General features: G+C 49.2%; 1 protein-coding gene across 1 annotated transcript in view; it reads left to right on the plus strand.

Moving 5' to 3' along the window:
* AATF (apoptosis antagonizing transcription factor) overlaps nt 1-19,620 on the plus strand; it is a 104,294-nt gene extending 84,674 nt beyond the window's left edge. The window contains exon 12 of the mRNA XM_004590948.4: nt 19,326-19,620. Coding sequence (XP_004591005.2) covers nt 19,326-19,389 — 64 coding nt within the window. The 3' untranslated portion in view covers nt 19,390-19,620. The remainder of the gene's footprint in view (nt 1-19,325) is intronic.
* The last annotated feature ends 4,521 nt before the right edge of the window (nt 19,621-24,141 follow it).

The raw sequence follows: 24,141 nt of genomic DNA on the forward strand, positions 1-24,141 counted from the left end.
TGCAATGATCAGGGCTAGGCCATGCCAGTAAGGAGACTAGGAGCCGAGAACTCCATCCATGTCTTCCATATTGATGGTTGAGTTCAAATACTTGGGCCATCTTCTGCCTTTCCAGGTACATTAGCAGGAAGTGGGGTCAGAAGCAAAGCAGCTGGGACTCAAAGCAGCATTCTGGGTGTCAGTTGGAGCATTGCAAGTGGTAGCTTAACCCACTGCAGCATTCTGCCAGCTCCCAGAGTTCTCTTTGCTAAGAGGCAAGGGATCTAGTTGAGTCCTTTAGAGGCAGTGTTTTCAGTGAACTAAGAGAACAGGCACGGCATCTCGTTGGCGGAGCATCCCTCTGTTGTCACCTCCAACCATAGTACTTGCATGGTTGCAGGTCATTTTTCCGTTGAAGTTATTTTAAGGTTATCAAGGACGTTTTAGAAATCCACTTCCCTTTGTGTGATGTGAATCCCCAAGAGTGCTGTTAGACCAGAGGGAGCATGTGAAAATGCAGCAGGCCCCTTACCAGGGCTCGGCGGTGTGCAGCGTGGGGAGGTGCCAGAAGTGACCCGCTGCTGCTGCTTGCCTGTGCTCTTGACAGGCTCCCTGGGGCAGACTTGTAAAGAAGTGAATTTTTTGTCATTCATGGTGCTGATATGAGTCAGATAGTGAAATGCTGGCGTGACTAGAAGAAACCTATACCAAGTAAGACCTATGAGGCAGGAAGAAATATTTGCTCCAAAGTGGCCAGCCACTCCAATGTCGGGTAGGGTACACATGGGAACTGTTGGCTCTGTTGGCTCTGTTTGTCACCTTGGAAATCGTCTGAGTCACAGCAGGCTGTTTGACGGGTGCCAAGGTGGATGGGTATCCTCCTTGCACTAGCTGCTGATTCAAAGAGAGGTTGTTAGATGAACTGGATTTTGGCACTGTCTGTCAAAGGTGTAGATTTTGTATCCTTCGAAGTAGGTTATTTTTCCTATTTTAAAAATATTAGCCATCTTAACATTTTATATGTATTCCATTCTTTTGCAAAGAATGGAAAATTCGTCAGTTGTAGCCCCATTCTCTCTCCTAAGACAAACAAACAAACGAACAAAATCCACGTTTCCTACTTATTTTATGGAGCTGCTGGCATTCAAACAGAACAAGGCGAGGGTCCTTTAATGATAAGTACCCATGCAGTATTATTGTATATCTGGTGTTTATAACAAATGTACAAATGAAATACAGCCTTGTAAAGTGCTTTGTCAATATCACTGCCAGGTTATTCTTGAGGTGCCTTGGTATAATAGAATTTGAGCAGGCAATTTGTCTTCAGTTGCCATTTTTGTGTATGGGTTTACACCCTACACCTAAATGTGGGCATGTTCTACTACATAGATCCTATCTTTGCCCTAGTCATTGGTAGCCTGAGGTTATTTAAATCTGTTTTTACTCCCCCTTGCCAGTTTTATTCTTTTCTTTTCTTTTTTTTTTTAATTTATTCATTTTTTTATTACAGCTAGATATACACAGAGGAGGAGAGACAGAGAGGAAGATCTTCCGTCCGATAATTCACTCCCCAAGTGAGCTGCAACGGGCTGATGCGCCGATCCGAAGCCGGGAACCTGGAACCTCTTCCGGGTCTCCCACACGGGTGCAGGGTCCCAAAGCCGTCCTCGACTGCTTTCCCAGGCCACAAGCAGGGAGCTGGATGGGAAGTGGAGCTGCCGGGATTAGAACCGGCGTCCATATGGGATCCCGGGGCATTCAAGGCGAGGACTTTAGCCACTAGGCCACACCGCTAGGCCACGTTGCCGGGCCCATAGTTTTATTCTTTTCTTTAAGAGAAATATGCACTGATCATGATGACATTTCTGATGTAGCTTGCTCAGCGTCCGAGGAAACATCAGCAAATAACCCCAGAAATACCCACCATTGAGCACTATCTGTTGGTTAGAAACCTGCAGGCAAGAATACTTAAGACACAGATGTTTTCTCTGAGGCTTCTTATCTCTGTAAAAGACACAGGTTATTCTGACAGTCGAAACAAGCCCCAGCAAATATGCAACATTGATCTAATCAGCAGGAACAAGCACGGTGTTTTAGCTGGTGCCACCTTTACCGGCATCATTAAAGGTTCCCATTACTCTTTTTATTAGAGGTTCCCTTTCTGCCTTATCAGATTACAGAATGAACATAACTCATGGTGGTGATTTGATCTCTTGTTAAAGAGGATTACAGCTCTGCATTAACTTGGATTGACACAGTTTATAATTCGCTTGTTGATACTTAGGCGGGTGGTATCACATGTTTGACACCCCCAGCGGTGCGGAGGCAAAGGGACCCCCATATATCATCATTAAAGATGGCATCCAACACAGAGATAGGGGCCAAGAGGCCTTTCCCCTCCAGTAATGTCAGAAAGGACAAAGGAAACACTCTCAAGTTCAAACTGGAGAGTTGGGCTGGAGTTTTAAAACAGGGTTGGAAAGAAAACATTGCAGTTGTTTCTCTTTTTCCCCCTAATCTGTTGCTGTTCAGTGTCTTATTCTTTAGAATTTGCATTGTCAAATTGAAGCGTGGGATCTAAACAGGAGGTGGAATGATAAAGATGCATCCTCTGGAGATATATTGTAGATGGAGAATAGATAAAACATTCCTAAAATGGGACTTTGTGACCATAGTTTTCGTCTCTGTAGTTGTGTTCTTCAAAGACTGCAAATCCTTTTTCCCCGAAGGGATGTTTCACATTCCCTAAAGTGAGCATGAATGTGTCTCTTAAGAGTGTTTTGTTTTAGAACTGTTTTTTTATTACTAGCTTTCTAAGTGTATTATGTCTTATGGATGTTGTATTAACAGTAACTAACTTGCAAGTGGGTTTGCAGGAACTGAGTTTTTCACTTAATTTAGTTTATTCATCCATGTACATTATTAATATGTTTAAATTAGATTACTGAGATATACAAGGTCTTCAGAAAGTTTATGGAAGATGCATATTATGAAAAATGTGCCTGAATTTTTAATAAAATTTGTACCAAAAGGTTATATTTAATGATTTTTAAAGATTTGTCTATTTAGTTGACAGAAAAACAGAGAACTCTAGTCTGCATGGGTTTAAGAACGTTGTTACACCAAAGTGAATTTTTTTTTAAGAGTTTCTATATGTCTAGTTAATTGGTTATCTGTTTGGCAGGGAGAGAGCACACTAACATCCATTGGTTTACTCCCCAAGGCTGGGCTAAGGCCAGGGTTAGCTACTGGGGGTTCATCTCGGGCCTCCCACGGAGTGACAGGAGTCCAGTGACTAGAGCCAGAGCTACTCTTTCCCGCATTCTGCATTAGTAGGAAGCTGGACTCAGGAATGTAGTTATGCTGATATGAAATATGGACATATTTTTAAAATATTCTCCTTTTAAAAAAATATTTATTTATTTTTATTGGAAAGTCAGATAAATATAGAGGAAGATCTTCTGTCTGCTGATTCACTCCCCTAGTGGCTGCAATGATCAGAGCTGAGCTGACTTGAAGCCAGGAGCCTGGAACATCTTCCAGGTCTCCCATGTGGTTGCAGGTGGACCATCTTTGACTGCTTTCCCAGGCTACAAGCAGGGAGCTGGATGGGAAGTAGGGCTGCCGGGATTAAAACTGGAGCCCATATGGGATCCTGGCACATTCAAGGCAAGGAATTTAACCTATAGGCTATCATGCCAGGCCTTGATTTCCCACTTTTAATATAGTATGCCGCTCATTGGCACTTTTTATTTTTATTTTTAGTGCCTCTTCTTGAGACTAACTATTTTTCATCTTTCCGTTACTTCCCACCTGGAGCATCAACCCTTATGGCCAGTCTCTCAGTCTCTCTGGGGTTTGCCTCTTTAAGATGGCGTATTTAAGCTTGCCCCTTTCTTAGCCTACAGAATAAACCCATCCTCTCTGCAGTCTGCTGCTTGAGGGATTTGCTGCCTGGCTCCCTTTCTTTCCTCATCACCTGTCTTAGTGTGCGGGCCTGTGAGCCGCCTGTGGTAGACTCCACAGTCCCCAAACCCAAACTGCTGCATCCTTCATTCTGCTCACTGACCTGAGTGCCTCTTACCTCCATCCTCATCCCACTCTGTTTCCTGTCAAAATGTTCACAGTTAGTCGAGTACACCTGTCTGGAGCTTGGGCTGGAGGGAAGAGGCATTGGGGTGCATTTCGGGTGCCCCAGGAAGCACCTGGCTCCTCTCGCTTACCCTGGACCCCTGAGATTCCGTCTCTCACCTCCTGTGCCCTAGCGGCTGCCCTTGCTCTGCTCCTCCCTTCCTCCCCCTGTGGCATCTGTCTTTCCTGCATCTGCCCTTCATCCAGTCTCACCTTTGCCTTCCTGGGATAGAATGATTCCTTCCTTCTTCTCCCTCCCTCTGAGGGGAAAAAACAAAAACCAAGAAACAAAAAAGGAAGCACCAACTCTCCAGGAAGACACTCCAAGGGGAGAAGAGTCAGAGGCTGCAGTTTCCTGGTGGGCCTGTGCTGCCTGTCCTCTGCCACCCTGCCCACTGTCCAGGGAAGGTGCAGGTAGGAGCGCCGCTGAGAGGGGGCAGAGGTGAGCAGGAGAAACAGACAGGGAAAACTAGCCTGTTGCCCTAACCTCCTTCCCTTTTGGAAGCTGCAAGAGGCAGAGAGGAGACTACACCAAGGGACATTGCTGCCCGTTGCCCTCCCGGTCTCACTCAGCAACTTGGAGCTCACCAGGGCTGAGAGGGAAGTGGCTCAGAGCTCACCAGCACACCGGTACCTTTATTACAAAGCTCACAGAGGCCGTGTCCCCTCATGTGGGCCAAAAATGTAGAAGCCGACCTTAGCATCTTGCCAGTCACGTGACACAGCACCTTCCCTTAGCTTGTGCCAGGTGTGCTTGGAGCCCAGCCTTTGTAGTAGCAGCTGCCACACATGTCTCACATTTGGAGGGCATCTCTGTAGAACACCCTTGTCTGACATGACCGTTGAGGGATCCAGCCAGGGGCACAAGGAGACTGGGGCTAGCGCCCAGGAAATTCTGTCTACCTGACTTCCTACAGCAGGCCTGCCTTAAAGTCCCCATGTGTCCTCCCCATCCTGGGGCCTCATATTTCTCTACGGAGACTTTTATGACTCCTCATTAAGCAGTTGCTATGCTGGCCCTTGAATCCCAATCTTGTTGTCCCTCTCTAACTGTGTAAGAATGTTAACTCTTACACAGACCAAAAAAATATGCTTATGTTCACCACAATCTTGTGTGTAATGTTAATAAGGTTTCATACACCCAGATTTCAAATAACACATTTCAGTTCTGTTGGATGTTACCTAATACAGTATTTTTTTTGGTAACACAAGTATTAGTACAAAGCAGTTTACGTAAGGTCTCTTCCCAGTTGAAAACACCAGCCTGTAAGCTGGGGAATTTAGGATTGCTGGCACGCATCGTGCCCTGGCACTCACTGTCATGTGCACTTTGGAGGTCTCCTGTGCTCTGTGGTTGCTTGCTGTATAAAGTGAGTTCTTTCCCTTGCTGAGATCTTCAGTATGCCTTTTTTTTTTTTTAAGGATTTATTTATTTATACTGGAAAGGCAGATTTATAGAGAGGAGACAGAAAGATCCTCCATCTGCTTGTTCACTTCCCAAATGGCCACAGCAGCTGGAGCTGAGCTGATCCAGGAGCCAGAAACCTCCTCCAGGTCTCCCACGCGGGCGCAGGGTCCCATGGGCCATGCTCTGCTGCTCTCCTAGGCCATAGCAAGGAGCTGGATGGGAAGTGGAGCAGCTGGGACATGAACTGGCAGCCCATATGGGATTCTGGCGGATGCAAGGTAAAGATTTTACCATTGTGCTGTTGTGCCAGGACTGGTTTAAACGTATTAGATATGAATGTTTGAATTAGCGAAGTGTGTGTTTTCACATGTCTGTGTTACCTGTTATGCCATTGTCCGTTTGCCTGTGGCACACACATAGCTCTTTCTTGGGACCCAGAATGCCTTTAAAGGCTGGCAGCTTGTAAGTCTGTTTACAGTTTGCTGCTGAGATTTTTGCAAACATTCCTGTAAGAGGGATGAAGGAATTCTTTGCCTGTCCCAGTCCTCTGCGCTCCTTTGATGTGCTTTCCTCTGCCCCTGGAGAGCGTGATTCCTGCAGTGATGGATGTGGCAGCTCTGCGGCTGCTTCCCTGGCTGTGTGTGAGAGGCTGCATTTGAGAGCGTCAGACTGCTTGAGGGCAAGCCGCTTATTTTGTTGATAGCTCATGGCCACGTTGGGAAAGCCCAGAGACAAAGGGTCCAACTTTGGTCTTTCTCATTCCTGATGCTTTCCATGGAGCGGTTTTGAGGTCATTTTTACTAGAATGAACCTTGGAAACAGATTATCCTAGAGTGCTTTTACTTACGCACTTCCCAAAATAGTTCCCCTAAACTTTGTGTCTTGTGAGTTTTCTCCTGCTCATCGAGGCGGTGGTGCTTGTGTCAAATTCAGCTTCTGATGGCCCAGCTCAAGTGACTGCTCACCATGGGACTGTGGAGAGGACCCATAGGGCCCCGTGACAGCTAATTGCAGTTTCAGGGTTATTCTTTGGAGTTCTTCAAGATTTAAGAGCAAAGCAGTTTTGGAGTCAGACTGTATGACAAATGCAGCATGCCACAGCTTGGTTCTGTTTTATCGTGTACGGTCTTGCCGTGAAGTGTCAGACTGACACAGGATGTTTAGATAAAGGGCTAGGCTGCTTTCTTTTTTTCTTTTTTTTTTTTTTTTACGATTTATTTATTTTTATTATAAAGTCATATATACAGAGAGGAGGATAGACAGAGAGGGAGATCTTCCGTCTGATGATTCACTCCCCAAGTGACCACAACCGCCAATGCTGTGCTGATCCGGAGCCAGGAGCCAGGAACCTCCTCCAGGTTTCCCACACGGGTGCAGGGTCCCAAAGCTTTGGGCCGTCCTCCACTGCTTTCCCATAGGCTGCTTTCTATTTGGAGCCCAGCACCTCCTGCTGAGAAGCCACCACTCAGCGCCCTGGACAGGGAGCCAGCAGCTTGCCTTGGGCTTTTTCCACCCTCCTGGCCCCTGCCACCACCATCCTGCACTGCCTGAGCATGAACTCCTGGGCACCAGCACTAGAAAGGAAAATGAAACATAAGGCTCTTTCTTGTGTAGTGTAGATGAGGAAGCATCAGCCTAGAGAGGCAGACAGAGCATTCGTGGGCTTCACGGACAGCAGGGTGGCCTCAGGCACCCAGAAGTCAGCATTGGGTGCGGCTCCCAGAGGGGGTGGGGCTGGGCCTTTGTCTCCTGTGGGGAATGTGGAGTGCTGCAGAGAGGGGCGATTGTTCTTCCCTCTGTGCTGCTTTATGAGACAGAAGGGATCAATACCCATTTTCTCATACACACACTTGGCAGCCCTCTGCCGCTTCTTCCACAGCTCCAGCCTGCGCAGTGCTGGGGAGGGGGTACCGCTGAGCAGGACATGCAAGCTGCTCATTCTGCGCTCAGCAGTCACAGGCTTCAAAGGCAGCCATGGAAGTGGCTGAGGTAAGGGGACACTGGCATGGGAGGGAGGCGTCTGTCACAAGCGCTCAGCAGCTGAGAGGGCCACATCGCTACTCCACAGGAGTCGGCTGGTGAGTGAGTGTCTGAGGGCAGATCTTTCCTTTTCCAGACTTATTTGTTTAAAAATAAAAAGAGTGAATGGACCTGGTGTCGGTAGCCTAGTGGCTGGAGTCCTTGCCTTACATCCATCAGGATCCCATGTGGGCGCTAGTTCAAATCCCGGTAGCCCCACTTCCCATCTGGATCCCTGCTTGTGGCCTGGGAAAAGCAGTAGAGAATGGCCTTGGGACCCTGCACCTGCGTGGGAGACCCAGCCGAAGTTCCTGGCTCCTGGCTTTGGATTGGCTCAGCTCCGGCCATTGCGGCCACTTGGAGAGTAAACCAGCAAATGGAAGATCTTTCTCTGTGTCTCTCCTTCTCTCTGTAAATCTGCCTTTCCAATAAAAATAAATAAATGCTTATTTAAAGAAAGAGTGGCAAAAAAAAAAGTGGCAAGGACAGGGGTAACAATGCTTTTTATCAGTTGTTACAAGCTGACTGTTCAAACCAGAACCCCATTTTAGCTCCGTTATTTTATTTTTAGTGTTTGACCTATGAAATTGAGAAAGTTCCTATCTGCAGGATCACTACCCCAAATATGCACAATGCTTGGGAACAGGTTGGGCAAAATTGGGAACAGAAACCAAGTCCCCCAAGTGACTAGTAGGAATTGATGTCCATGACTCATCACTTCTGCTGTCCAGGGTGTGTACTGACCGGAAGCTGGGATTGGGGTGGGGTCTGAGACTGGAACCCAACGCAAATGTAGCACATGGGCATGGTAACCACTGTCTTCAGCTCAGATTTTATTTTGTAGTCGGACAGTCTGATGTGTTTTAAAAAGATGGATTTATTGTGACTGGCATGGTGTCCCAACGGGCTAATCCTCTGCCTTGCAGTGCTGGCATCCCATGTGGGTGTCAGTTCTAGTCCCGGCTGCTCCACTAGCTGTCTAGTTCCATCTTGGGGCCTGGGAAAGTGGTGGGGGATGGTTCGGGTCCTTGGGTCCCTGCACGCCTGTGGGAGGCACAGAAGAGGCTTCTGGCTCCTGATTGGCTCAGCTCTGGCTATTGGGGATGTATGGGAGGTGAACCGCAGAAGGAATACTTCTCTCTCTCTCTGTTTTTCCTTCTTTCCTTTTCAAATAAAATAAATGAATCTTTAAATTTTTAGTTTGTTTAAAAGGCAGCATGAGAGAGATCCTCTGTTGACTGGTTTACTCTCCAAATGACTGAACTGCAATAGCTGAGACTGGGCCACGGTGATGCCAGGAGGGCAGTAGCTCCATCTTTGTATAATAGGTGGGTGGCGAGGCTGCAGGTCCCTGGGCCTCTCTGCTGCCTTCCCAGGTGTGTTAGCAGGAAGCCGAGTAAGTGCAGCAGCCAGTGCTTGAACCTGTGCTCTGACACGGGATGCAGGCATCCAGGTACCACGGTGCCTGTGTCAGAAAATGTGACGTTGGCATCTGTAGCTTGGTCTTCTACGTTTGTGCTGTTAGGAACAGAAACCATCATTCAGGAGCCAGCACTGCCCGCTGGGCATGGCAGTGGGTTGGAGCCAGAACTCTGTTTTTGTTTTCACTGTTTTCTTTTTCTTTCTTTTTTTTTTTTTTTTTTCAAATTTTCCCCTAATTTTTAAATAATACTTATTTTATTTGAAGGTCAGAGTTACAGCGAGACAAATTATCCATCTACTGGTTTAATCTGCAAATAGCCTCAATGGCCAGAGTTGGGTCAGTCTGAGGTTGAGAGCCAGGAGCTTCTATAGGTCTCCCACATGGGTAGAGGGCCAAAGATCTGAATATCCTCCACCGGGGCACAAACTGACGCCCATTGAAGATGCCGGCACTGCATTTAGAGATTGGCGTGCTATACCACCACACTGGCCCTTGTGCTGCTCCTTTGCAAAGAGGAAACTTGTTAGGGCCCGGCACAGTAGCCTAGCAGCTAAAGTATTCGCCTTGCACATTCTGGGATCCCATATGGGTACCAGTTCTAATCCTAATCCTAGTGACCCCGCTTCCCATCGAGCTCCCTGCTTATGGCCTGAGAAAGCAGTCCAGGATGGCTCAAAACCTTGGGAGCCTGCACCCATGTGGGAGACCTGGAGGAGGTTCCTGGCTCCTGGCTTCAGATTGGCTCAGCTCTGGCCATTGTGATCACTTGTGGAGTGAATCATCAGATGGAAGGGCTTCCTCTCTGTGTCTCCTCCTCTCTCTGTATCTTTCCAATAAAAATAAAAAAAAAAAACTTTAAAACAAAAAAAGGAGGACACTTATTAGAGCAGGCAGACCTCACCCGGGGAGAGGGGTGGCAGAGGAGAGAGGAATCCCAGAGCAGGACCCAGCAGAAAGAGAGTGGGAAAAAAAATCAGGCATGTGGAGGAGAGCCAGGAGAAGCAAGCTGTCAGAACCCAGGGAGAGGGTGCAGGCAGCTCGCGATGCCTGGAGAGGTGCTTGGTCCGTGCAGGCAGCCGTGACCCGCCCTGGCAGAGCTGATTGCCTTGTGCTTATCTGCTGGGTGGTCAGTTTCCTTTACATTGTGTTTGGTGGTAGTACAGGGCTTGCTGAAGTCCTGTGGGCCACCTACACACGCCCACCCTAGATTCTATGTTCTGACTCACTAAGAAAGTTGACAGAGCAAGAGACGCACGGTGGGCGCTCCCCATTCCCCCGCCAGGGCCCGGGCTCCTGGGCAGCGCTCCTGATAGGGACACCCGTGTAACGGGCGTGTCAGTCTCACTGCGTGTGCAGTGGGGGGAAGTGATTCACGTCCACGCAGTGAAGCGTCCCCTGACTTTTAGCAGAAGCTGTTAGAAGGGCTGCTGTTTGAACAAGGAGCTTCATCTTCCTGAAGCCAGCAGTCACAAAACCGTAAACACAGCACTGGCCAACTCTATTGCCGGGATCGCGGTGGCTTGACGTTAATATTAAACATCTCCAGCAAGGCGGCGAGCTCTGCCACCCAGCTCCAGAATGAAAATAAAGAAAAATAAAGAGGAAACCCTGCTAAAAGCAGTGAGATGATTTGTCGTCTTCCCTTGGTGAGGCCATTTGTCTTCCCTCGCATCAAATCTGTTATAAAACAGTCAAACTGTGAAAGTGGGAATCATGCCAGGAATATAGAATATTAATGCACAGGAAAAGAGTATCTCCCCTTTTGTCTGAAGAGTGGCTCTTGGCACATGCCCTCCACCCCCAACATTGTTTTGCCAGTCCACTAAGGTAAATTAATATTTTTCTTCTTTTCTGAAAATTATTTTTCTTTAAAGGAAAAAGAAAGGCCTTGGACTAGCCTCTGGGCTGTTGAAAGTTTTGACTTTTTTCTTCCTTTGTTAATGTGGAGTGAATTTGTAACTGACTTGGGCAAGGAGGGAGTGCAAGCAGGAAGAAGACCTTTGCCGATCCAACCCTAATTCCCACTTCCTCCTTCCCTATCCTTCAGCTCCTTTGTTTGGGGCCTGAACCTGCATCTTGGAACGTTTATAAATCTTGAGTCTGTCTGATCTTCAGGAGACAGGCCAGAGGCCACATGTCGCCCTTTGTAATTTAAAGCTGTAGGGCGAACAGCGTTGGCAGAGGTTTGAAGGACCTAGCTCTGACCTGCCCGGAAGAGCGACTGGAACAGACCTTCCCCGAGTCTCCTTCAAGCACCGAGGAGGATGGTGATGAGAACAGACACTCTGGGTAATTTATAGGCCTGCTTTGCTCACCCAGCCACTGGTCGCCTGGTTCTCTTAAGAAATGAGTCGCGTACTGCCACCTTGTGGTGGACGTGCATAGCCGCGTGTAGCGTCTGGTGGAGGCGATTTGCCTTGTATCTAATTTGAGGTGAATAGTGCTAGATGAGGAGGCTTGTGGAGCATACTTTGCTGACTTGATCCTGCAAAGACAGAGTGGGCAGGTAAGAGAAGGTTGCTTCTTCCCGTGTTCACCTCTTTGGTTACGTGTTTCTTTTTGTTGGTTTTGCTTTGGTTTTATTGTGGACTGTGCTGAGGTTTCAGGAAAGCAGCCTGAGACCCACCCTTGCTACTAGAGGTGAGAGGGTTAGGCACTAGCCGGCTGCGCTCAGAGATCCTCCATTTTCTGCTCTCATAATTATTGCGCATCATTTTGACCACACGAGCTGGTTCCTTGTAAGAACTGCGTCTGTCTGTTGACTTCCCACTCATCCAGCCTGCAAGTTCTGATTCCTGTGGTATGCATAAAACTACCCTCCTGTGCCCCGTGGGCTGTGCTGGCCATTTGGATCGATACTGTTCCCCTTTCAGGTCACAGGGACATTTCTCACACACCTTCCTCCAACATGTTAAAATCCCTGATGCAGAGTACAATGGACTTGGGTCAAAGAAGCAGAAGGAATGAAAGATTAGAGGAAGGTGACTTTTGGTCTCCAGTGTGAGTGGGGAGACAGCCACAACCCAGTCACATGGGTCCCTGCAGGACCCCCAGCTCCGGCCTGTCGGCTGCTGTGGCTCATTCCATTCTTCAGCGTCACACATGATCTTGCTGAGTGCCATGAAGCAGTGGGTTGAAGAAAGACAGTGCCACCATCTTACTGCCCAGGGAGCCAGGATTCATGCGGCTAATCAGTGACTTAGCCAAGGGCCCTGACCTGGGAAGGAGCTGTGCCCGCATCAGACCAGCCCAGACTCCAGACTGCAGCCCTCGCAATACCACGGTGACTATGTTGGGATTCCTGTCAAATCTGCACTTCTGGTTTCATTACATCTGTGACAAGGAAGACTGTTGCTGTGACCCAGCAGGTGAGGCTGCTGCCTGGGATGCTTACATCCCATGTTCTTGGTTCAAGTCCTGCCTCTGCTTCAGGGGCGGTTTGCTGCTGCTCCCTGGGAGGCATCTGCACGATGCAAACAGAGCAGTGGTGGCCTCTGGTCTCCCTGGCTTTCTGCAGTCAGGGACAGAGGCCTGGCCCCAGGTTGGGGAGCTTCGTTGGGTTAGGGTCTAGCAACATTACCGGTGCTCACTGGCAAGGAGGCATCTACAGGAGGTGCTTGGAGTGTCCTGGGCATGTAGGGCTGCAACGGCCACTCCATGGAGGCCACGGAGCCCTCTGCCCGCCCTGGGCTGAGACACCATGCTGCATGGGTCTGGTGCTGAAGGTCTTCCTGCACAGCCTTCATGGGGCTCAGTCGAGCTGGCAGGGAAGATTCCTCCCGGGAGCCCTGGAGGAGATGGGACCTGGTTAACGAGCGGGAGGACATTCTGTGGGGTGAGTCCTTTTAAAGCAGAAGCTCATGGTCAGGGCGCGGGAAAACAGAGTCGGCTTCTGAGCGAGGAAGCTGTCTTTGCATCTCCCCTGTGGGGTAGACCGTCCTGAATGACTCCCTGTGCGTGTCCTCCTTCCTGCCTGCCTTCTGTAGTGGTTCTCTCTGTCCCCCAGCAAAGGCCAGCCCAGCACTGGAGACGTTGGTCTTCATTTGTGATACACATGTGTTGTATTTTGAGGCTGGGGACCATATAATCTGGTGCATGTTTTTAAGCTGCCACGGCCCTAAGTAAATGGGGTTGGGGGGCTGGAGGTGGCCTTGGTAACGTTACAGTTACTGCTGGGGCAACTGGGCTAGGTGGAAGAGAGCAGGCCCATGTGTGCGCTTGGATGCCAGCCACGTCTGTCCTGATGGCTGCAAGCTCTCCACTGCGAGCCCGACTCCACCAGACATGGCAAAATTAGAACCCTGATCTAGCTTTGCTCTTTTCCCCTTGCTCTTCTTCATGTTATTTGTCTAGTGGACTGAGTAAAGATGTTGCTGTGGCATGCAGGAGAGAGGAAAGAAGGGCAAGGATGCATTCTGGGGTATAGCTAGTGTTTAGGGGTACTCTGCTCTTTGGAGCCACAAATGAAGAAGGGCAAATGATGCGTATGGTTTTAGTCATTGCCTGCACTGATGCATAAGGCAGATTGACATGGAGTGCTTGCTTGGAGCCCTGGTGTATTCTGGGAGGCCGGGCAGGTTTCTGTATGAAGCAGAGGGGTGGCTGCTCTCTCTGCTGGCCCCCCTGCCTTTGGCCTCAGGCATAGGTGGTGTCAGCCATGGGAGTGTGTTGGCAGTTAGGGGGTTTCCAGGCCGGGGAGGAGAGTGAGTCTTGTCGTGAGCAGACAGTGGGATTCCTCCAGAATCCCCAGGCTGCAAGCTACTGACCTAGCAGATTGAGAGCTCCGTGCAGACCATTTACAGTTTTAATATGCCATTTTGTTCTGTGTGCTGTGTGCCCAAGCAACATGGCGTGGGATCATGAGCTATGGGAAGTGTGCACATGCAACTGAAAGGGGTATGTAAGGGTCCACCCGTCTGGGTGGGATGCTTTTTCATGCACCTGCAGCCCCTTGCCCCTGAAGTGTTTGCGTCTCAGCAGTAGCTTGCCTGTGTGTGTGCTTTCAGTGTGTCCAGAGCAGCACAGGGAGCTGGATCCCAGCACACTTGCATGTATGCACACAAACACACACACGGCCTAGGCCTTATGGAAAATGGCTGCTAATCCATGATGGCTTTTTTTCTTTCTAGAAATGGGTTTTATGATAATATAGTAAAAATATTAAATTAGAAAATGCCTCACTAAGAGTTATAAAACCTTACTACACCAGAGGTAGGTAATTATCCCCTCTACAGGCTAAATGACGGTTTAAGAGAAATAAAAATGTTAGTGCTCATTACTTTCATTTGTAGGTTGCAATAAAGGGTGAGTTAAATTTTAATTCAAGGAAGGGCCTCTGCCGTCGACCTTCTGCCTTTAGGTCTGATGCTGCTAATTACCGTGTGGGTGACCGTCCTGCACGCCACCCTCGTTCTTACTGGCGATGTGTGAGGGGAGAAGAACAGAGAAGAGAGGTACAATAATTCAAATCACTGATTTGAGTCTTGATTTTTTAAATGGATAGATAACAGGAATTATGTATTTTTTAAAGCCAAGTTCAGTATGCATAGCCTTAAGGGACCCTCCAGTGTTCCGATCTGCACTAACCCTGGGGTCAGTAGAGACGAGGTCCACTTGGGGGACTGACAGTTCAGCCTCTCTGCTGCTCACACCCAGTGAGGAGAGACAGGCCGGGGCTCTGGCAGCAGCACCTCCTCGGATCTTCGTACTGGCTTCTTGCAGCCTCAGTGTTTATGGGGTGAGGGGGTTTGGATGTACTTTGTCAGTTTGGGGTGTTCTTTTACCGTTTCCAGAGCCTCAGCTCCAGATCTCACACCTTGGAGTTAGGGGAGAAACTTGGGGTCCCCCTGCCTCAGAAATCATCCCAGGGTTGCCAAGACAGGGAGGCAGAGGGCAGAGAGCTTGAGGGGTCAGTGTCCAGACGCAGGATACGACTCTGATCTAGTGATAGGTCCTCCAGCAGGCTTCCTCCATTCTCCACTTCAAGCCTGGCCCTGACCTTGGGCCTTGCCCTGAGGCGGGGACACTTGTGGGCAGTTGGAAATATGCATGTGAGGCTGACACAGGAAATGGTGAGATGGGTCACAGCTCTTTCCTGTCAGCCTCACGCCAGCAGGTTGGAGTCGGTGACCAGTGGACAGCTGCCTTAGGGTGGTAGATCGCTGTGTGAATGAGAACTGAGTGACATTGCTGTGACACACTCCTGAGGCAGGCTGGAAGGGCACTTCACCAAGTGCATGCAGAATACATTTTTCCAAGAAACACTGTGGGGCTTAATTTTTTTTTCTTTTTTACATCAAAATGAATTTATCTTTTAATTCCATTCCCCATGAATTTATATTTCAAAATAAAATCTCATATTTTCAAGTGACAAAGCTTCTTAGTACTTACATCTGTTTAAAAAAAAAAAGGGTAGAATTGATGCTGAATCGGTCCTGGTGGCGTGGCCTAGTGGCTAAAGTCCTCACCTTGAACGCACCGGGATCCCATATGGGCGCCGGTTCTAATCCCGGTACCCCTGCTTCCCATCCAGCTTCCCTGCTTGTGGCCTGGGAAAGCAGTCGAGAACGGCCCAAAGCTTTGGGACCCTGCACCTGTGTGGGAGACCTGGAAGAAGTTCCTGGTTCCCAGCATCGGATCGGCACAACACTGGCCGTTGCACTCACTTGGGGAGTGAATCATCGGATGGAGGATCTTCCTCTCTGTCTCTCCTTCTCTCTCTGTATATCTGACTTTGCAATAAAAATAAACACATTTTTAAAAAAAAAGGATGTTTTACATTTTCGAATCAAGTAGTTTATGTAAACGAATGATGATGGCATAGTGATTCCATTGGGTGCTTTACAAACAAGATGTATGAGTTTTATTTTAAAAGCTAATATTCATGGCTTGCTGGTAGCTGTGTCCTTTGTGACGCTCTAAGTTTTCCTGTGAAAACCTTGCCCTGATAGCTGCAGATGTGAGGGAGCCCTGGGGCTGGACCAGGTTCACCCATGGACATGTAGCAGGCTGCAGGGCCCTACCCAGACTCTTTGCTGGGCATCTTCTGCCTGGATTCCCAGGAGGCTGTTGCCATGTTCTTGATTCAAGATGGTGATGTCTGAAGTGTTGTAATGTGGGAAAAGCAGCTGAGTGTTGTACACACTATGGCGTAGCGGGTGGAGCTGCTGCCTGCGACTGGCATCCCTTACAGAGGCATTTCAAAGTCAATGGCAGCTATTTTACTTCCAATCCAAGCAGTCCTTGACTGCTTTCCCAGGCCACAAGCAGGGAGCTGGATGGGAAGTGGAGCAGCCAGGATACGAACCCCAGTGGGAAGGATTTAGCTGCTAGGCTATCTCACCGGACCCTTTCTGTAAAACTGTTCCAAGAATCCAGACCACTGGACTTCTCAGGTCGGCAGGCTGCAAGCCACTGCCTGTATTGCCAGCTTTGCCCACCTGAGTGTGAAATGCAGTTCTTCCCGGGCCCCCGCTGGGGACAGTGACTGCCGCCTGCTCTGGGCTGTGCCACTGATAGTGTGAGCGGAGTGGGAGCATTTGCTCGGGGTAATGACGGGGTCTGGAGCAGGCGAGCAGCGAGCAGGCGAAGCGGGAAAGGGTGTGATTGGGATGGGCTAAACAGCCTGTGCTTCCGCGTGGCTCTCTCGTTGGCCCGTGTCATCTTAAAGCCGTGCTGTTGTTTTTGTCCCATTTATTGTTGTTTAGTCCCCTGTATTATTATATTATTATTATTGTTATTATTAGAAATGGCCTTAGAGGTTTGTTTGCTGGCAGATAGGCAGGCTGCAGAGCAATGAGGTGAAGGCTGGGAGACGTTGCTGCTGGTGCTGGAAGGGGTGCAGGCTGGAAGCCCGGCAGCGCATGTGTGCGTAATCTGAGGATGCCTCTGCCTTTGCACCCCCACAGGCTGGCGGGGCCAAGGGGGCATACGTATGCCGCAGAGGGACAAAGGGGATGACTGGCGCCCCATGAGGGCACGTCCTTTGTCTGTAGGACCAGGGGCAGCTTAGCGGTTCAGGGTAAGGGTACCAAGCCGTCCTGTGCTACAAATCCTGTGTTAAAATTGGAGCCCATTTTCCGACTTGCACTGGCCCCATCCCCACGCGAAAGGGCTCATTTATCTCTGCAGCTTTTATAGTTTCTTCTTTAAGGTGTTTGAGAGGCTCCTGGCTCCTGGCTTCAGATTGACGCAGCTCTGGCTATTTTGGCCACTTGGAGAGTGAATCAGCTGATGGAGGATCTTTCTCTCTGTCTCTCCTCCTCTCTGTATATAGCTTCCCAATACAAATAAAATAAATCCTTTTTTTTTTTTTAAAGTCTTAGTGAGCTGAAAGAGCTATTTGAAAAGTAAGGTAGGTTTGGGGTTTTTTGTTTTGTTTTACATTTATTTATTTATTGATGGACTTAGCAATCTTGTGTGTCTGGTTCACTGTCCAAATGGCCACAACAGCCAAGAGTGAGCCAAGCCAAAAATCAGGAGCCATTCCAGGTGTGCCACAGTCTTCAGGCCACCTGTCTCTCCATCCCAGGCGCGTGAGCTGGGAGCCAGATCGGCATCACAGCATCTGGAGCTCAGGCTGGTATCAGATGCGAGTGCTGGCTCACAAGCGGTCACTTAGCCTGTCGTGCCACGACGCCATTTCCTTGATTTATTTTTAAAGTTAGATTTGCTGGCAATTTGTTTGTTCATTCGTTTGTTTTAAAGATTGATTTGAAAGCGTTATGGGAGGGGGGAGAGAGCATGAAAGAGGGAAATCTTCCATTTGTGGTTAATTCCCCAGACAGAAGCTGGGAGCTTCTTCCAGGGCTCCCATGTGGTTCAGGAACCCAAGCATCTGGGCCGTCCTCTGCTCCGTTCCCAGGTGTATTATCAGGGAACTGGACTGAACAAACCAGTGCCCCTGTGGGATGCCAGTGTCACAGGGGGTAGTTTTCCCTGATGTGCCACAATGCTGTCCTCCCATAGCCAAGTTCTTTCTTAGCGAGGATGGCAGGTTCTATTTTTAGTTAGACTGTAAAAATGTCAGAGCAAGCTTCCCTTTCTCCTAGAGTTGTTGACTGTTGGTCCGTCCCCTAGCTCTGGGTGCTGTTTGTCAGTGGTCCTTTGTGCAGGGTGCAGGCCTGGGTGGCTGCTTTAGGTGACCCTGTGTGTCATCACGCCCCGCATTTGACCCATCGTTTGTGAACATTTTCACACAGATCTGCCTTGCTTGCTCCTTGTGCTTCTCATCATTGTCAGAGGGGATCTGCTGTGGTCTGTGGTCAAAGTCCTCCTAAGTTTGTGTCACAACACCAGGAACGTGTCGTGCTTTCGGACTGCCCCATCTTGGCAGTGGCTGGGCCACGGTGTGTGTGCATGCATGCGTGTGTGTGTGTGTGTTTTGCATATAATACTAGGAACACAGATTGGGAGTGATCATTACATTTCAAGAGCCCAAGGCCCTAGCATGTAGTGATTTCTTTTTATGGCAAAACCCAACTTCAGAAATAAATTAGCCAGTCAAATTGTTTATTAGGCTACAAACAGAACATGGGAAGCTGGGGAATGGGGGAGCCTGGGCCCTCTCCTGAGCAGCTGTGCACATGTTAGTAATTGGAATCTTGTTGCTGGGTCGTTTTCATTGTTTTTCAAGTGCTGCTAAGTCCGAGAAAATGTATGAAAACTAAATTATATCCCCCGCATGCCATGTCTGATTGAATCCTCCTCATGGCGTGGCAGACTCATTCCTCCTATTAAAATATTCCATCTTGTCTTCTTACTTGAAGAGCCTCTGCAAAGGGCAGGCACACTGAAAACTCATTCCCTGGAGACACGGTAGCCAGCCACCCTGGACTAGTTACGTATCTCACTAGTTGATTCCTTCTGTTTGTGGTTAAGAGCTGTGGGATGCATTTTTTTTTTTTTTTAGATTTATTTTTATTACTAAGTCAGATATACAGAGAGGAGGAGAGACAGAGAGGAAGATCTTCCGTCCGATGTTTCACTCCCCAAGTGAGCCGCAACGGGTCGGTGCGCACCAATCCGATGCCGGGAACCAGGAACTTCTTCCGGGTCTCCCACGCGGGTGCAGGGTCCCAAAGTTTTGGGCCGTCCTCGACTGCTTTCCCAGGCCACAAGCAGGGAGCTGGATGGGAAGTGGAGCTGCCGGGATTAGAATCAGCGCCCATATGGGATCCCGGGGCGTTCAAGGCGAGGACTTTTAGCCGCTAGGCCACGCTGCCGGGCCCGTGGGATGCATTTTTAATTATATGGCCATATTTTCAATGGAAGAAACAGGTTCGTGCATTCCATAGCTTGCTGCTGGCTTTTTAATCTTGAAAAGTTAACCAAAGCATTAACCAGTTTGTTTTGTGTGTCTTTCAGGACAGAGCTGTATCGATCCCTGTTTGGCCAGCTCAGCCCTCCTGACGAAGGCCCACGGGACTGACAGCTCCCCTCTCCGGCCATGGGCCTGATTCAGGCCCACCCAGCACGCAGCAGTTCCGCGGCAGCTCGGCTGCGCGTCCAGACGGAGGAAACCATTGCCTTGATGGATCAAGCCAGCAGGGAAATCCCTGGGCAGGTGCTGTGTTGGAAACACATGCCTGTGGCCTGCCCAGGCACCTGCAGGCCCCAGGCCCTTTGCCCACCACCACCTTTGTCTTCCGAAGCAGCGCAGGGGAAGCTGATTCGAGCTGTGACAGGACGATACATTTGTTGGGATGGTTTTCGGGTTTTTCTTCCTTGGACAACATAAAACTTGGCCTTTTCTCTGTCTGTCCACCCATTAATGAAGACTTAGTGTGCTTTCATATCTTGGGTGTTGTGAATCATAGGGAGGATTCCAGTTCTTTGTGTAAAAACCTCTTTAGGACAGCGGTATTTCCAGTGTTTCCAGGCATCACCATTTGTGTTTTCCCAGAGGCAGTGCTGATTTGTACCAGCAGTGTGCAAGGTTTCTTTCTCTCCATGTCATCACCAGCACTTATCCATCCTAACAGGTGTGAGGTAATAGCTTATTGTGGTTTTAATTTGCATATCCCTCATGATTAATGATGCTGTTTACTTTTTTTTTTTACCTTCTTTTGATACATTTCTGGGTCCTTTATCCATTTTTTAAGTGGATTGTCTTACTTCTACTGAGTTGCTTCAGTTTCTTATATGGAAGCGTAAATAAAGAAAACGTGGCCTGTACACACTCTGGAGTAAAGGGTGTCCTGTCATCTGAGGAAGTGTGGATGAACCTGCAGGGCATTATGCTAAATGAAATAAGCCTGGCACAGGAAAAATAGTCCTGTGCCATGTGACTTAGTGGTGAGATCTGAAAACATGGAGCTTAGAAATGAGGAACAGAGATCTGCTCCGAGAGGCTTGGAGTTGTCAGTCATGTGGCACAGAGGTTCAGCTGGTAAGGGTACATTTTACAACCTGCTGCACAGAAGGGTGGCTGCCAGATTTCCAAATAAGTTAGTAAACTTTGAACGTCTTCCAAGTCAGATGCTGGCTGTGCGCATCGACTTGACCTGATCATCCCACAGTGTGTGCGCCTATCACATCAGTAGCAGTTATGACTTTTCAACTACAAATCACTTTTAAGAACTAACTGGCACAGGACACTGGTGGATGGTGGTTCCTTGTTTATCAGGGCTGTGAAGGGTAGGGAATCCTCACAAACCTATCCCCGGTGCCCAGGGAAACCTTGCCACTTGGAGATAGTTGCACATCTCTGATTACTTTTTTCTTTCTCCTTCTCACCTGTAAATACTCTCTCAGAGACCTGCTCTTTTTTTGCCACTTCCAAACAGCATGATTGGGATTAGCTTTGGTATAAATTTAGTGGTGGGGGGATGATTCACTTGCTTTTCATACGAAGGTCGAAAACTGAAAATTAAATCCCCAGAAGGGGTACTTACTGGCCTGCTATGGTCAATATGTAGGGAAGATGAGCTTGCATAAGGAGTGTGTGCCGATGGGTATTTTGCTCGTGGCACCGACCAATTCCTGGGTCCTCTGCCCAAGAGTTTTTCTTTTTTCGATTTATTTTTATTGGAAAGACAGATTCTCAGAAACAGAGAAAGCTGTCCCATCCACTGGTTCACTCTCCCAAAAGCCGCAACAGCTGGAGTTGAGGCGATCAGAGCCAGGAGCCCCCTCTGCATCTCCCACACGGGTGCAGGCTGCCAAGGCTTGGAGCCGTCCTCGACTGCTTTCCCAGGCCACAAGCAGGGAGCTGGATGGGAAGTGGAGCATGTAGGACAGGAACAGCATCCATGTGGGATGCTGGTGCTTGAAGGTGTGAAGTTAGCCTGTTGCCCACCTTTTTTTTAACGCTGCAGAGTAAGAAGAAAAATATCGAGTCTAGGCAAGTGAGTCCAGTTGTAGGTATTAAGTAGTTACCCTATTTTTTATATATAGCCCTGGTTTGATCTTTTAAGTGTTACTCATCTGTTTATTTGAAAGGCAGAAAGAGAGAGCTTGCATCTGCTGGTTCTCTCCCTCAGTACCTGCAGCAGCAGGGGCTGGTGGCTGGCTGATGCTTGGAGCCAGGAGTCCCATCCTGATCCCGTGTGGATGCCCAAGTAGCTGGACCGTCTCCCACTGCTTCCAAAGTGCATTAGCAGAAAATAGGAGGTGCCCCCATGTAGATTGTGGGTGTCTCAAGCAGCAGCTCAGTTTGCTGCGCCACAGTGCTGACTCACTGCTGTCTGGCAATATCAAGATGCAGGAGCAAGCTTTTGTGCCCAGGAATCCTGTGTCACTGACTCAGGGTCCTGGTGCCACAGCCTGCTGTCCAAGGGCTTGACTCCAGAGGGAGTGAGGTCTGAGTGCAGATCGCATCTGCTGAGCTCAGGACTGGGCCAGCAGAGAAAGGAGGGCTTCTCTACCTTATGCAGACCGGACCTCCACACGCGATGATCGGCTAGCTTTCGTGTCTCAGCCCTTGGCTCTTGGGCCTGACTGCAAGGATCATGTCTAATGTCGGTGTGTCTCCAACTGCCTGGAAGATCCATCGGCAGAAATGGGGGGATTCCCCTACATTCACCCATTCTGAAGTGATCCCGGAACGTGCAGGCTTGTCCACATGGCCCAAGGACTGTGGCTGGCATGTGCCATGATGGCAGAGAAGGAGCCTCCTTGGTGACCTGGTGAGCCCAGTGCCAACCCTCACCCTTCTGAAGGAGGCAGGAGTCTAGCATTTTAATTAAAATGAGAAACAGGAGAGATGAAAAAGGAACTGACAGTATACTCACTAAAGGGAGGCCTGCGTTTTAAAATTCACAAGACCACCCTCCTTCCAGCCAAGAATAAATTGGAAACTATTTTAATTGACACGGATACTGCAATTCAACTGTTACTAGAAAGACAGATTAGTTGATTGATTTGCATTTTAATAAAACTAATACTTTACATTTTGGTAGCTAATGCTGATTTTTAAATGAGTTGAGAACAGTTATCAAGGGTTTCAATCCAGAGCCCTTTTTTGGTGTTGACTGAAGCATTCCCCTCTTTTGTGTGCAGTTTGCTTATTTTATTTTTGCCCAGCTGAGTGCTTCACACACGACACTCATAAACCACAGACCTTGGAGACCTCGGCAGCAAGGACAGCGAAGTTGTGAGCTGCGCCCGGGTGGCAGAAGCGAGCGAGGCCACTAGCCAGCTGTGCAGCTCGGCTGGAGAGGGGACTGCTGCATGGGCTGCTACCTTTAGGATGGGATGCAGGAAGGCTGGGTTTTTGGCTGTTTGCTTCAGCTGGGATCCCTCCCCATCGCACTGCCCTGCCCCCTGAACATAACACTTGGCAGCATTAACATTTTGGCGCTTCCCTGTGTAGGCGCCAGGGATGGCCTCTGATTGTCTGTGGAAAGAAACCAAGGAGCAGTCAGGGCTGAAGACTTGGCTCCTCTTATAGACGCTTGAGAGGTTTTACTCGCCCTTTTAAAAGCACTAAAAATGAAAAGATTGTGCAGCCGTACCTGCCGTGCCCGCTGTCCCAGTGCCAGTTAAAAACACTGACGTGCAGCAGTCTGCATGGCATGTTGCCATCAACAGCGCCGTAAGAGAGGATTTTCTTGTTTCTATAGATGGTAAATTTTAATCATTAATTCCATCTGGGGCATGTAAGACCAATATTTTACCAAACCCCATGGTGCTGGACAATTCTATTGCTTCCAGGTTTTTGTTACTATGAATAACGTGACAGGACACTTGTGCCTCAAACTTGGTTGATTTGGTTGTTTTTGTTTTTTGAAGCTCCTGGGTTTTTTGGCATATGTTTGAAGGAATAAAATGAGCCAGGTGAAAAGGGGGGTCTAGATGGGCGGAAGGAGCCTGGTCTGGCACTTTCCGGCCTGGCCTTGCAGGCCATGGGCAGCACAGGGTGCTGGGAAGCCTTGCTTTCTCTGCCTAGGGAGCGCTTCAGCAGCGCCTCCAGGAACAGCATGAAAGAGCTGCCGCTGGCCCGAGGCAGCTGTGAGACGCTGCAGTGGGAAACGGTGGCTACACAGCAAGCGGGCTGCGCCTCCCATCCAGCTCTGGCCCAGCTCCCTGGGAGCTGTGAGCTTGCTCTCCTTGATTTGCCCGTGCCTGCTGCTCACCGTGCCTTCGCCCTGAGGTCCTCCCAAGCAGGCGTTCCTGGGTCACCCAGCCGCCCTGTGCTTTGTCCAAGGTGTGCAGCCACTCCTTTCGGGAACACCGGCCTGGACCCCTTTCTGAAGTTATTTGGGAATCCTAGTGTCAACAGAAGAGCCACTCCAGCAGAGCCGGCTCTAACCAGCCAAGTGACAGGGGCCCTCCACAGTGTGGGTGTAGGACAGCCATTTCCCTCTAGGCCTCCACAAGCCTCGCTTTTTAAGCCTCTCCAAGATGACCACCTCCTCACGGTCTGGGATGCTAGAGACGCAGAGTTAATGCCCACGTGGTGCTCCTCCCACAGGCCACGGCAGGCTGCTTGCAAGGCCTTAGCGCCAGGATCTGGGTGTGCTCCGCACAGAGGTGGGGAGGCCGAGGGGCGCCCTTATCAGGGCGTCTGCTGCCCGCAGCTGTGCCACCTCCCCGCCCCACCCCTCCACCTGCTGTTCCGCCATGCGTTTTCTAAGGGCAGATCCCACCTGCAAGCCTTGTACCTGGCGCCGCCATCTAGTTTTTACTTCTTCAGTTCCTGTATGTGCTTGTTTATTGCTATTGGGAATTTGAGATTTTT

Source organism: Ochotona princeps, chromosome 17, assembly GCF_030435755.1.
Source record: "Ochotona princeps isolate mOchPri1 chromosome 17, mOchPri1.hap1, whole genome shotgun sequence".
NCBI classification, from domain to species: domain Eukaryota; kingdom Metazoa; phylum Chordata; class Mammalia; order Lagomorpha; family Ochotonidae; genus Ochotona; species Ochotona princeps.